The following is a 15,979-nucleotide window of genomic DNA, read 5'->3' as shown; positions in this document are numbered from 1 at the left end:
TCTACAACAGCCCTAGGTCACTTGGTATACGTTGGTTCTGCCGGATCCTATGCTGGAATTGGATGCTAGACAGGATTATCTATTTGCGCAATGCACTGGAAGAATTTGGCCGAATTTTACGGGAAATAGGCATCTAAGTGTTGAATTTGGAATTTAAAATGGAGCACTTCATTAAATACGTTTATCAGTGAGCATTTGAGAGCATCCAGAGCATAATGTTTTGGAAGACTTGAATTTACTTTAAGTGCACACTGCTTGCAGTTGACCAGATAAGTGCTGCATACGTCAGGATAGCTTGCATTGTGCTGGTGTATGGTAGGAGTTAATTCTTCAGGGACAGACAGATGACTACACCCAGAAATTAGTTTTGTCAGTTGTTTGTGAACAGTTCTTGCTTTGGAGAGCATGGTGTTAATATGAATTCCCTAGAGAAGTTTGGCCTCCAGATTAACTTCCAGATATTTGCAAGACTCCACCCAGATACATCTTCATCATACAGCTTGAGTGGTTGGACATGGTTATGAACATTTCTCATTCTGGAGAAGAACAAGATGGTGGCATACTTGCTGATGTTTATTTTGATTTTCCAGTCAATAACACAGGACTCTAAATCTAAAAAGCACTGCTGGAGATGTGTAAGAGGAAGGTGCAGTGAAGGGTGCTGAGAAATTATGGTTGGATCATCTGCATAAAATGCAAGTTCAACACTTGGTGTTTGAGGTATGTTGCTGACATACAGGTGAAAAGACTTGAGTCAAGTAAACAGCAAAATCAAAATATTTCAGCTTTGGCAAAAATCATTCAAACATCTAAGCAAAATATTTTCACAAAGACCAATCAGTTTCTTGTGTTCAATAAGATAGGAAGTTGATTGGTTGATAACTTTGAGGGATCACAGGATCCTATCTTTGTTTTAGAATAGGAATGACACAAGCATTCTCCCAGCTGGTAGGAAAATATTTTAACCTTAGCATGGCATTAACTAAACTTGCAAGGTAAAAAATAACTTTAATGGGGAGGTTCTTAATCATGTGATTAGATATTATCCAAGCATTTGCTTGGTGCTTTACTAGGTTTACCAGGTGCTTTACTAGGTGTGAGTTTTCGAGCAAATGCCGAAAACTCAGTCATTGTTGTATTCATGTTATCCCCTGTGGCAGAATCCGAGGAAAGAACATTTTCAACCTGTTGTTGAACTTCTCACAAACGTGCAGAATGCGTGTCGAACAGGAGTTTGGTGTTTGGGAAGAACTGTGGCTGAAGGCTATCAGTTAAGTGCTCTGTTTCTCAGTTGTCAGCGAGAGCCATCTGGTCACTGACCGCACCCATTAGGAGGCTTATTTTCTAAATTTAATTGGTTTGTTTCTAACAAACTAAGTGACTTCATAGGAAAAACATATTTCTTCATATTTATTTAACTGGCACAAATTAAAATGCAGTTAACTTATAATATATCCAAATGATATTTTTTATGAACATATTTAGTCCTGTTATTTAATAAAAGGTGTTTCTAATCTACCTGTATCTATATGTATTTCTAATCAACGTTAATAAAGGTGTTTCATAATTTGATTTTTGAAATTTTCAATGATAAACTCTTCTTTGAAATGTTAACCTGAAATTTTCAGATTGTAATATCTGTAATTGTTTTTATATTATTTCATTTTTATATAATGTTTTGAGCTCAATATTAGCATGCAAAATATCAACCTTTTAGTTCTGCTTTTGAATTACTAAATTTTTAGCAGACCATGCAAAGATAAATTCATGTGTGCAGTCGCCTCAGAGATAGCATCCCAAAATCAGACAGACCATCATTACGAGGTGTAAGACAACATGCTCTGGCAATACAAAAGCGATAATTTGTTCAATAATTTATCCACTTGGCATTACAAAAGTCATAACTTCACATCCATTGCAAGAAGATTTTGGCATTCTATACTGTGGCTGTCATTAGAGCCTCCAGATTTCAGAAGGCTGACCAATCAATGATTCTGCAAGCTCCTCTGATGTCATTTTCAACAATAACAAAGTGGGGGCATAAAATACGACTGAAAACCTGAAAGGGCAATCCACAAAATATACCAGATGGAGCAAATGTATGATAATGCTCTGAAACTCTTTGACTACAGAGACTGCTGCTGCTAGCTATGTCTTCGCATAATGAAGACAACTATACTTACCTTTGAAAACTATTTAAATTAGCTGTTTCTAAATTCTTTTGTTTTTGATATTGCTAGTAGTGTTGCTATTATATTAGGCTTCTCACAGATTTTTAATAAATATATTTGAATTCAATGTTGCAGTTGACTAAGCAACTGAATCACATGCAACCAAATCAACAGCTACTATGATGCAGAAGCTCTATTTTAAACACAAATAAAAATAAGAGTACAAGGGCAGAGGAATATTTCTGAAATTCATATGTTCTATAAAATTTCAGGACATATATGACAAATTCAAACTAATGATTATTAATCAAATGATTAACTTTACACCATAGAATGTAAAAGGATATATAACAAATTTTATATCTCAAGGTAAACAATAAGACAAAAGTTTCTTCAATTTTCAATGGAAAATAAAATGCCTATGATAACAAAATAATTTAAAAAATGATACACTATAAGAGAATTTACAGGTTTAAAACATGAGAATAAAATTTTTTTTTAAATGTCATTTTCTGTTGAAAATGATGAAATATTTCATCCTCATTACTATTTGAAGTTAAAAGCAAATATCATACCTCACTACCAGTGTATCTGCATGGTTTTACAACAGGAATTTCAGTGGTATAAGTATAAGAGACTGAACTAAAATGCTTTTCTGCTAACTTAACTAATTCTTCATGATTAATATCTGCAAAAGAAAATGGGAAAAAAAATTGCAACAAAAGAATAGTTCTCAAAATAAGTTTAGATAATAATAAAAAAAAATATGAAGGAATTCTTTTGTATTTTGGTATATCAGAGCATGAAAATTTTCTCACAAATTTCAAATAGTATAAAAAAGGGCAACACATTTCAATAAATAAGAAAGAACACCATGATATGGAACACAGAAATTACCATGGAGCAATCACTATATTATTACAAATAATTGAAACATTCTTGAAAAAATTTCCATCATAAATGCCTAGCAGTCAAATGCTCCATTGTAACAGAAATGCACTCCTTGCTTAAATGCAGTACTGCCAAACTAAATTACCAAAAAAAAAAAAAAAAAAATCTGAAATGTTTCAGATTTTAAAATTACGTCCAAAGGGGCATTTTTTAACATTTTGTGTGTTACCTTTCTTTATTAAATATCATGTTCCTCGCACTTGAATCATAAGATCCAGTGCAACAGCAATATCGCAAAATAGTTTTAAAACGAGCATATCTTTAGAATTTCCGATACAGAGACTCACGCGCTGGAGATAAAAATGTTTTTTCTGCACAACGTTGCCATTGCTCGCTTTGAAATCCTTGAGTTTGTTAATCAAAAATTCGTCAAAGTTTTAAAAAATAGGAAATCGATCATAAAACAAATTTCAAATTTGGTCTTCCACATGCTCATATTCGTTGGAGGATTACGTTAACAAATTCGATGACTCTATGTACCGTTGTTTTATCACAATACGAGAAATATACATACATTTATGCAGATTTTTCATTATTTAATTTCTTCAAATATAATGCAGGACTCTAACATTTTGTGGCAACAGTTTGAAAAGTGAACCGACATTTATGAGTCCGACGCAAAATGCCAAAACGAAACTAATAGTCCTTCGGGATTCAAATCCCTTTGGACTAAAAAGCTCATCAGGAGATAATATAAAAAAAATATGTTAAAAAATTAAAAGATTGAAGAGGGGAATGACAATGTTGTAATTAACAGCCTGGCATATTATTCTTTTGAGAATAAATATTTTGTTTACATTTTACAATCTTAACTTCACTCTCAAAATAGATTTCTATGTCCCATACTGTATTAGGAAAGAAAAATAATGAATACTTACTGCCTGATCCAACTAAAACCATACGGGGTGCAAGAAAATTATTTCTAGCATAAAATGTTAAATCATCTTTAGCAATTTTCCTAAAAATAAATAATGAAAAACATCACAAAAAACATTCTTTATAAATGTTTCACTACAGAGCTCAATGTTATATGTTAATAATTACACAAAAATATACACTGAATTGAAAATCTATTTAATAAATCTAACAATGGAATTTGCTATGAAAGCCTCCAAGCATTTTCTATATTTAGAACTGTCTACATTACTTTTTTCTCCCTTTTATGAACTTAATAAATTCTAAATAGCCAATTTGCATTTTATTTCTTTTACTCAACTGAACAATAATCTGAACTAACTAAACGAAAAGACATACTTAATATTCTCACTAGGTCCTAAAACTGACTGTGCTAGAGGGGTTCCTTGATATGCAGTTAGATGCAAATAATCCATTGTAACCAATTTCTTATCACTTTCAGCTTCATCTAAACTTTTTAAAATGACACTTCGTTCTTCTTCGATCTGCTGCTCATCAAGCTTACTATTTTGAGTGATGTCAGCCAATATATCTACAACTATGGAAATAAGGATACAAAATTAAAGAATACTGAAAGATATGAAAGTATTACATTTTAAAACACTCAATCTACATTATATACTGTTACATACATATAACAGATGCCCTCCTCTTTTCTTTTTTTTTTTAACACTTTTTAGGGCTTGTAGAAAAAAGTAATCAGATAAAATTTAATATTTATTTATCATATGTACATAAAAAAGAATGCTATTATATAACCAATGTACTATTTCAATGATTTAGATGGAAATTTCAAGTGAAAATTTGGCACTCTGTCTTTTCCACTAAAGGGAAGCTCATGTATCTCCACAGTAACTTTAGTAGTGAGTTGGAACACTGGGGATTTTGGCTCTTCTGTGCGTATCTTAGAGATAATCTACAATATACAGAATATTTTCACAAAATTTAACTAACGTTAGCTCTTTGCAGGAACAATAAATAAATTGCACGACTGTTCAAAATGTAATCTGGCTTCCTACAAATGATTCCCCGACCTCATGTGTCACCACTGTATATCTGCATTTTTTATGTTGCACTTCCAATACATTTTTCTTGGTAATACATAATTCCAAAGCTTTTCTAAAATCTGTCCTCGGTTTCCATTTTATCATTTCTCAAATCTCAAACAGCAACCCCCCCCCAAAAAAAAAACAGCAAGTACAAAATATATTGAAGTTAATATAAAAGACAATAAGTCTTGAGTCTTTGTGACCAAACACGGTTGCAGAGCTTGAGACAGACAATGAATGGTAGCCATATGATGTTAACTAAGCTGTTCACAGCAGCGGATAAGCCACACTGAAATTCTTTATGATTCATATATAAGATAAACAGCAGAAGGGACTAATATCAAAAATAAAATTGTTAGACACCAGACTAAGAAATTTAAGTGGATTTACAGATCCAAATGATTACAAGCAATGTCCATTACTTGTCGGAAATTAATATTTAAGAGGTTTAAAAAATAAATAAACAAAATGATTTGCATAAAATTTACAAAACAAACAGAAAAACAAAGCACATCCAAATAATTTTCCATAAGCAACTTGGCCAAAACTTTGAATTTTCGAGATGGGAGATGGGTTAATAAATCTAAACTAAATATCTTTCAAAATTTTACTATACACTGGAGTGAATTTTTATAGCATAATTTGGGAGGGACAGACCTGCATTTTATTATTTTACTAGATGACTTTAACTTAACATTTGACTAAAATATTAAGCTTGTGATGCTTTTAACAATTAAGTTTTAAAAAGGTTCTAATGCATAAGCCTATGCAAATTATTAAAGCTGTTTATGTATGCACTAGTGTACACTATTCGAATCACGAATGTCGCTGCCTATGCATCTAACTATCTAACGGCGTATCTAAATGCCACATCTAAATTTCTGCAAGCGGTGGTTCAGCTATAATTCTATGATCAAATACTCAATCTAGCTTTAAAGAATTTATTATACTAAAATTAATCTAATCTAGAATCTACAATCGAATCTAATGTTACATCTCAGGAGCAGCGTTCTGGCTGCGTCATAACAAATTGAAAGTCAAGTTCTCACTGTTGCCATTCTGAGGCAGAGAAAAGTTTGTTTCTAGTCAAACCGGAACAAAAGCATTAGCTAAGTACAGAATGGCACAGAAGGTTAAAAATACAGATGATTATTGTAGTAAATCTGTTTTTATTTAGTAAGAGTAAATTATCAATACAACATTTGAATACAGAACACAGCACTTCAAGTGTTATGAAAGAAAAGTGGGCAACTGAGAGAATGGAAAATGGCCAAAAGTACTCATAATGCCTAATAGCAGAGCTGACTTGCATATCGAATATTCCCTTTATCGGAAAAAATAGTATACATTTGAGAAAGTTGTTAAGAATAATAAAGCATAAGTAAAGAATTATAATCATAAATTCTTATGCATAAACAAACGTCCTAGTAAGCAACTTGGACACAGCTGGTGTTTGATTTTGTCTGCATCAAAAATGTCAACAATGTTATACGGTGTACTTAGAAAATTGTAATGTAGGGCCCACATGTGAGAAAAATCAAGGCTGGTTTGCCAGGGAATGTGCATGGGGAAATATTTTCCATCATTAAAATACCCTGTTAAATTCAATACAAGACTGAAGACGTGCCTGAGGGACCTCAGTGGCTCAGTGTATGAAATTGTGCAAGCACTGAAGTTAAACATTCCTAATGTTATCCCTGCCTGGATTCAAAACAGAAAATATTCATGTAAATAACGTGTTGAAAAGGAATTTCAAGTTCAAGCAAATAACAGCATATTGAGCATGGTGCTTTAAATAAAGTTGCAAATGAGTGCCTAGGATTCGGCAAGCGGCTCCAAAACAGAGCAACAAAGGTAAAATTTACACTGATATTTCTTTGGGGAAAAAAAACATAAATATTGATGAAAATATAAAGATTCTTTTCAGCAGTTAACTTACAATAAGGAAGTTCCTTTCCATTGCCAAGGTTCAATTCGTATTAGCACGTGCTCCTGATATTTCAAAGTCCACACTTTTTGACATTTTCAAGTGTAAAACAAGACGAAAACAAGTAAGAGAGATTCAAGCTTTGTTGGATGAATGTTTTGATGATTTGTGTAATTATATCTACACAGATGAAAAGTAGTTCTATTTAATGCAAAACACACATTCATATTATATGCTGCGGGATGAAGATAAACCTCACCTAATTTGCAAAAGCAAACATTTCATCATATAGTGATGTTTATGGCTGTTGTAGCCTGAATACGGAATGATCCACATTACAAGCAATTTGTTTACAGAAAAATTGAGATATGGTTTTTTGCTTATCAAGAACTGGCTACATAAAACTTCCTAAAATAGACCTAAAGGAACTTTGGTAACAAAAAAGGTAGAGTCTGTCATTTCTGCAGAATGCAAAAAATTAACTGAGAATGTAATTTCAACAATTTAGTTTCCCATAAGTCATAAGCAAAAACCAATATATTCACAACAGGATAATTCAAAACCTCATGCTTGTGATAACAATGAAGAACTTCTAGTTAATACAGTCAAAAGTCCTTAATCCGGACGTCCATAATCTGGACCTCAAAGCTACAATCTTTCTGTGCATGTGTAGACGCATGCGCATAATAGGTTTATGCATGCGTGTTTAATGTATAACGGACGGTATAAGCTAAAATTATCTAATTATCTATTTCAGTTAATGTTGCAGATTGCGTTGTTCGTTAATCTTCCAATTGGACCCGTCTTATTATTTTTTGCAGACTGCTAGAGCAATTTTATAAAAGTAAGTTAGAACTTTCAATTATGTCAAATAGAATTTCCGATGCTGGAGCAAAGGGAAAGCATATTTCGATGTCATCAAACAAAAAGTAGAAATGCTGAAAAAATGGATAAAGGCTCCTTTGTTTCTCTAACCATTCCGTAATCTGTTTATCAATTTCGCGCTGCTCTGCGCTGGGGGGAGGGGGGAACGTCGCAGCATGCAATGAACTGGAAGTTGATCTGTCAGCACTATCCTCATCTTCAGGGCAGATGTTTTTATTTTATTTGGCTTATAATTCCTTACTAAATGTAGTAGTATTTCATCTCAATGTACTCCGTCTTTGATATGATTTAAATCAAATTCCTTGTCATTATAAATATCATGAATAAACATAAATAGTTTTCTGGTTGCAATTTTCTAATTTCGACTGTGTGTAATGTATGCTTTACACATGCGCGCCTTGAAAGAAATGTTTAATAAAGTAAACAAATAAATATTAACCTTTCTTGGTAAATTTTTATACCCTTTAGATCATAATTGCTCTTTATTTCATAAATTACGGGTTCATATTTTTAATTTTATAATTTCTGCATGCCATCTTACCAGATTTAAACTGATGATCTATAATCCGGAATTGCTGAAGTCCCGACGAGTCCGGATTAAACGGATTTTGACTGTAATTCTAAAGATGCTGATCTATTCACCTTAAATCACAACCACTAAACAGCCCCAATTTAAATGCTTTGGATCTTGGTTATTCAATTCTATACACTCTTTGCAACATAAAACTTCATAATACTGATGAACTGGTCAAATGTATTGAAAATGCCTCTAATGAATTAGCCAGAAAGAACCTTGACAATGATTTTTTGACAATGCAGACCAGGAATCGACCATGTTGGTTGAAGAAGGGATTCCTATAAGATTCCTCATATTAATAAGGCCAAGTTCCATCATAATTGATTGCTACCAGCTATGTTACTGCGTTCAAATGAGCTCTGGGAAAAGCTAAGTCTCACATCAATATTGAACTTCAATTATACACTTAAGAATAACTCAGTATTAATTACAGTTTTATTCCATAATTTTGGACAGAGAACCATATTTTCAAATTGAGAGAGTAATATTTAAAGACATAGAAATGATTTCAGAGATTTATACTTGAAACTTTATACAGCTATTCATTTTCTTAATGGATATGATAACCTCATTAAGTGATACCAGCCTCTACGTTCCTGTAAAATGAGAACATACAAAGATGGACTGAGCTGCTTACTCCCTAGATATAAATATAATTATACTTGCCTAGATCGCTAGATCTCAATACTTAAAAATTCAACATCCTAAAGTACTCCAGGAGTTAATTAATATACTTAAGAAGCTGTTATAGTTGTTTAATTAAATATGGAAAAGTGCATGCAGGTTAACTGCCTAGCAGAGGGTGTATCTTCAATGAGAATTTCCTATTGAAAATTAACTTACATTGAACACGTAGAGAATCACAAAAACATTCACATTCAATTTGTTAAAACTTCTTGGAAATAATATAAAAACCATGAACAATGGCTGACAACTTTGTGTTTCAGATAAAAGAAAATCATACCCCTTATTCAATGATAATTTACAAGGGGATTGTGGGCACTCATATGAACCTTTTATTAAATTTCCCTCAAATCTGCAAGCCCTTTGTTCTTCTTAAGAACTCTTCAGTTTCATTTATGTTCAGTCATACATCCTGCAAATACCTAAAATTTAAACAGATGTTGGAAAATGTCTACCTTAACCCTGTCTGCCTTTAATCCTAAACTTTAAAAACTTTTTGAAAAATCATTGTTCAGCTTTTAATCTCCTAGAAGACAAACTGACATGAAAAGAAAGGAAAATAACATGTAGCAAATATTGCCATAAATTGTTCCACGTGATTAAATATTTACTCACTATTTTATGTAATTTCCATGATAGCTTGTGGTTTTTATATCTTTTCTAATTTTAAAAGTTTTTTCTTGTTCATACACAATTCTATGTATTTTCTGCTTCTGCAAAAAGTAAACCATTTAATTAAAATTTTATATTTTATACGAGACCTACATTAAAATTTTCATTGCTCATCACTGTTCATATTGAATTTTGCTCTGAGTTTGTATACTCTTTGCACTCATACTTATTTTTTATCTTCTTTTTTGTCCTTGAGTTAAGTTTCACTGGTTAAATTAAGATTATATAATGAACATACATATTGGTATAGACTAAATTAAGTAATATATGACAGTATTCTAGATTGCCATGAAAAATATAACAAATATAAAACATACTAAAGTTAATAGAACCCTCAGCATATCTTTGTACTTTTTTGTTAAATGTCAAAGAGGTGCATTTATAACAGGGCTGTGGAGTCGGTAGAGAAAATGACACACTCCGACTCCTAGAATTTTTATGACTCCGACTCCTTCATATATATGTAAACATATAAACATGGGTACAGCTTATTTTTTTAATATAAAAGTAGTAGTAGATGCTACAGATAAAAACTTATGCATAGCAAATTTTTTATATTAATTAGCATTTATTATGAAATGGAAAAACTGGCATTAGTAATTTCCAAGAAACAGTAAAACTTCAGCAAGATCTTCTTTGTTAGAGGACCATAGATCCGATTTGATAAACTTCAGAATTGAAAAGTCTTTCCACTCTGACTTGAGTACGAAGAACAGCTGTTACTGTTACAGCTACTTCCTTTAACTTTTCAGGATAGGTTTTTGTAAGTTCTAAAAGAGATGTCTTGCAAGAGCAATCATATCTGTCTATTTCTTCAAAGGCCGTTACATCACATTCTCCCCTTCCTTGCCTTCTGTCAATTCTTCAAATTGTCGCTATATACAGTGTAGAAAGAAGAATTTCCAATTCTGCAAGATCATTCCACAGTCTTTCTGTTAGTGAAACATTAGGATTATCTACATCTTCTAAAAAAAGTTCTTAATTTTAACAACCGCTTTATCATCAAACATGTACTTTCTTATCGCATTCCTTGATCAATAATTGCTCCTTTTCCTGCTCGCTTCCTAAGAATAGCATCAATTTTGGGAGTTCTTGCTGCTATTACTGCTTACCTAAATTTACCAGCGAGATTTATAACTAAATGAATCAGTTTAATCACTAATGGCAAATATCACATCCATCCTCCTCCCTTATATTTATTTATTAATATGTCAATAAAATAGAAAATAACTATTTATTAATGTATATAGTTCATAAATAAAAATAATAACTCAGCTTATCATTATTTTTTTTCAGTTCATTTTAATTTCATTTCATATTCAAACTGTCCAACAAAAACTGGAGTCGGAGTCGACCTGTTTTTTGCCACTCCAGCTAAGACTCCTTTTACCCCAAAATCTGCCCGAATCCGATTCAGACTCCATGGCTCTGACTCCACAGCCCTGATTTTTAAATGTAAAAATTTTATGATACTGTGCAGAGAAATTTATTTTCATAAAAAAATGTCTCACCTTTTGCAACATCACTTGACAGACATCTGGCATAAAAAGCAGTTTCTTCTCTGCCAGTGTAAGAATTGAATTCAGCTCCCAAATTCTCAATTTCATTATCTAAATCTTTTTGAGATCGTTTAGCAGTTCCCTAAATGGAAATTGCAAAGAAAACTTTGAAAAAGATGTCTTAAAAATTTATTTAGGAAAAAGAATTACTCTGAAAAAATTGTAATTTAAGATTAAAAAGATATTTGCATATTCAAACTAATTTTGTAATAGTTAAAGCAGGAAATATGGTTTAAAGTAATATATCTATTTTTCTAAAATGTTAGTAACTTGTTCTTTAAAAGAAAACAAGTGTCACATTTCCATGCCTAAATACTTAAATTAATAAAAGTTTTATGCATAGACATGCTTGCTCAATATTTATAATAAATTTAATCTATTAGCAGATCATTTTCTGTTTCAACAGGACTACTAAATTAGAAATTTTTTATTTGTCACTCAAATCAGTATTTAGAAACTTATGGCAATTTTTCATTTCTAATCAGCTAAACATACACAAATCAAATGCTTTTATTTAAATTATAGGATGCTGTATTTGCATCTAACAATTCACAACTTAAACAGTCTAAGACACAAGTACTGTTAACATATGAATAGATCTAAAAATTACATTAGATCTCGATAATTTCTGATTATTTGCATCCCCAACAAAAACCCATGAGCCTGTTGCTGACTTTGGCAAGAAATACTTGTTTGTGTATCTTTACATGTATTTTAACAATGGACTCAGTGCCAGCAACTATTTTTTATATGCATTAAAAACAAAACATTTATAATTTCAGTAGTTCAGTAGTTCTTCTGCCCCCCCCCCTGTTGATCTTTCATGTACACAGAAATCTTACTGGAGTAGTCAAATGACAAGAATCAGCATAATATTAGTAAATTTTGCAGGACTAGTTTCGATGGTTTAACTACAAGCCATTTGTACTCACACAGCTGAGGAAGATGGTTCGATTTCTTGTTGTTTGACTTCTCCAATAATCATTATTCGGCATGTTATTTTAACCAAGATTGTTTCTTGTTTGACTTCTTCAGTAATCATTATTTAGCATATTATTTTAACCTAAATAACACAGAAATCAGTTTTCACTAAAACCAAACATAAACTGCATAAACTTGGCATCATGCACAATCTCGGCATTGAAGCACCGTCCGAGATCTTTTCTGCAATTTTTTTCACACTGTTGTTTTTCCCATGTACACTACGCAAAAAAAAGGGGGGAAAGTTCTGTATCTCTCGATCTATTGGGCCAAATGATGAAATTCAAATTGCATTTTGCATGCCTTGAAAGCCTGACTTAGGATATATATTAGATTTATATATAGCTTTGTTCTAATAATAGGTGTTTTGACACAAAATCAGACTTTCTCTGAAATAACACACTATTTTTGTTTTCCATATTTTGATTCTACAACTCAATTTATGCCTAGATAATAAATTTTGTAATTTTTGGTGAGATATTTATGGATAAATTTAAAAATTTATCTTGGTGCACTTTTTCAGTTTGTGCCAAGAATAATTCACTGGGTGGAATTCTTAATTTATAGCAAACTGCTTATTTTTTTTTAATTCATTAATGCACAAGAGGAAAAAAGTCCATCCTCCATTCTTTCAAATAATTTTAACAAAGTTCGTAAGCCATATTTTGGTTATTATCACTTATATTAAATACGTAAATTTCAAAACACACCAAAATGTAAATTCACGTATAATCTTATGAAATTTTGAATAAAAACTCTCATTTTTTTGCAGATATGCTTAGAAATATACCTTAAGATGATGTTAAAAATTTTATAGCTTATAATACAAAAATGTTTTCGAAAAATTTATAAAAAATATTTTTAAATGCAAATTTTTAAAATAAATCATAAAAAATGTGTGAATTATATTTGGAGGAAGCCTAAATTTTGAAGGAATCAAGTAAATTTAATAAAAAAAAAGATATATTAATATATATGTATCAAATTCAACTAACATTGAGGAGCTAAAATTTTGAGAGCTACTTTTTTTAAAAACTACTCAATGTGATTTTTTACAAAACTTGACAGTTTGGCATAATTTGAGTTCACAGAATCGAAATATGGGAAAAAGTTGGCATGTCATTTCAGAAAAAGTATAATTTTGTATCAAAATACCTACATTAAAACAATGCTATATATAAATCTAATACATATCCTAAGTTGCACTTTTGAGACATGAAGAACACAAGTTGAATTTTGTCAATCGGCCAAGTAGAATGGAAGGTATTACTAATTTTGCACTAATTTTGCACATAAAAGATAACAGGACAATACTCTTATTTTCTTTAGTAGGTAACTAAAAATTCCTCCTGCAAACAAAAATGATACTTGAGTGATTTGATACTCTCTTCTTTGATGTAAATGTAATTATGAATAAATACCTACAGATCAATTAATTATTTGAAGAGTTTTGCTTTGTTGTCCTTCATATCTTTTTTCGTAAATCAGCTTTCGAAAAATAACTGTTCACTTTGACAATTTCTTTATAATTTTTGAAATATTCATGAAAAACTGATATAGTACTCACTTAAATTCAACTTTGAAGGTCCTATGTGGTACTAAATGGTGCTATCTAATGATTTTAATTAAACCTGATAGCAAGAACACAATAACACTGATGTGAATGTAAGATAGGTGATGTTATTTCAAAATTGAAACTCTAGAAATATTAATATTTTTTGGAAAAAAATAATTACAAATTCCTTGCCTAGTAAATATGACTACCAGTGACAGCGGAAGGCAACAAGGGAGATGCCATTCAAAATTGGTGAGTGCAAATAGTGATTTGCATTAAAAAATGTTTTTCATGAATGCCCTATTCTAATATATAGATAGATGCCCTGAGTATAGACACCACAGGGTGCTTTTTCGAAATCTTATGTAGACCTTCCTCTTGTTTTGAAGGTCATGTATGCAAAATTTCATCAAGATTGGAATAAAAGAGCACATTTGTATGAATAGCACACTTAAAAAAAAGACAAATGTACATTCTTTTATATATATATATAGATAGATAGATGATTTTCAAGAATCCTGCTAATGTAATTTTACAATTCCAGTTAGTAATTAATAATAACTGAAATGAATCTGGATTTATTGCTTTTAAATTGCTTATTTTGTTAATAACAGAATGAATTTGAAAGAAAAAATTAAATATTTTACGCTTTAATTTAGAAGTCAAACCACAAAAATCAGCGTTATATTTTTCAAATTTTCACAAGACTAGTTCCGATGGTTTTACCGAACCATCATCCTCAGCTGCAAAAGCGCAAATGAACAAGATAAGATAAGACAGCCTGGACAGGATACAAGCCACTGGCGCCATCTGTTGATGAAATCAGAACTAAAACGTAATTTCTTTAAAGGCTGAAGGCAAAGATGGATTGGAATTAGAGTCGTTAATTAGAACTGAAAGATTTTTTTGAATGTGAAATGTCTTTAGAAAATCCAGTTCACCAATGGAAGATGTTTTTTGAATACTTTTGGCAGCAGAAAAATTGAAAGTGTGATTTTCGGACTAACAATGTTGGGCAACGGAAGACTTCTGTGTTTCCTTTTTTCTAACATATGTCTCATGTACCTTAACGGGACATTTTAAAGCTCTCTTAGTTTGGCCAATGTAAATTAAGCCACACTGGCAAGGGATCTTGTAAATACCCCAAGAATTCATATCCGGAATGGGGTCCTTGAGTATGGAACTCGGATTTTTATCAATTTGAGCATAAACGACCTGAAAGTTAAAGTTCTGCAAAATACGTGCAACTTTATAGCTAATTGATGGAAAGAAGGGAATGACAACAGAATTTTTATAATCTCCTAAAACAAGAGTTTGCCTTTTGGTGTGTTGAGATGAGAATTTTTTAACTGCTTGATTAATACAATAACACGCCGAACAAATATTAATTTAGAAGTCAAACAACAAAATCAGCGTTATATTTTCAAATTTTCGCAGGACTAGTTTCGATGGTTTTACCGAACCATCATCCTCAGTTGCAAAAGCACAAATGATTTAACAGTTTTGCATTTTTTTCATTGCATTCAAAAGCTACGTTTGCGCTTTTGCAGCTGAGGATAATGGTTCGGTAAAACCATCGAAATTAGTCCTGCGAACATTTGAAAATATAAGGCTGATTTTTGTTGTTTCACTTCTAAATTAATATTTGTTCCGCATGTTATTGTATCTTAATTTTACGCTTTGATGAATGATAACATGCTTAAAAATATTTTAATTTGGAGAAAAGCAGAACATTTCATTTAAAGAGTTTGTTTATTAAATTCAAAATACAAATAAATATACTCCATTTTCCTGAGTGACTTCTTTTATATCACTGAGTTTTCTGATTAAATTTTAAATATAAATATCTCATGCTTTACAGAGTGGCAACACAATGCTTTTAAATTACAAAGTTTTTAACCAAAAGTTCAGTAAATTAGATTAAAATATATGTATAAAAGAAGTGTGAACTCTGAGAAATCTTATGTATGCAATGAATTTCCTCTTATTTTGAAACTCAAGCAAGGCAAATTTCATCAAGATCAGACGGAAACTGTAGATTTGCATGAAAGAC

At 31.3% G+C, this 15,979-nt stretch overlaps 1 protein-coding gene across 1 annotated transcript in view; it reads right to left on the bottom strand.

The window, feature by feature from the left end:
- LOC118200472 (mitochondrial-processing peptidase subunit beta-like) overlaps positions 1–15,979 on the bottom strand; it is a 71,840-nt gene that overhangs the window by 24,919 nt on the left and 30,942 nt on the right. Inside the window, exons 3-6 of the mRNA XM_085817422.1 lie at positions 11,343–11,472; positions 4,377–4,575; positions 4,001–4,080; positions 2,747–2,859 (exon numbers count right to left, since the gene is read on the bottom strand). Of these exons, the coding sequence (XP_085673548.1) occupies positions 2,747–2,859; positions 4,001–4,080; positions 4,377–4,575; positions 11,343–11,472 (522 nt within the window). The remainder of the gene's footprint in view (positions 1–2,746; positions 2,860–4,000; positions 4,081–4,376; positions 4,576–11,342; positions 11,473–15,979) is intronic.

Source organism: Stegodyphus dumicola, chromosome 5 (assembly GCF_044657685.1).
Source record: "Stegodyphus dumicola isolate Sdum_Otavi_A_Nest chromosome 5, ASM4465768v1".
Classification (NCBI taxonomy): domain Eukaryota; kingdom Metazoa; phylum Arthropoda; class Arachnida; order Araneae; family Eresidae; genus Stegodyphus; species Stegodyphus dumicola.
The sequence above is the reverse complement of the archived record's forward strand: the minus strand, read 5'-3'. Positions and strand labels throughout refer to the sequence as shown.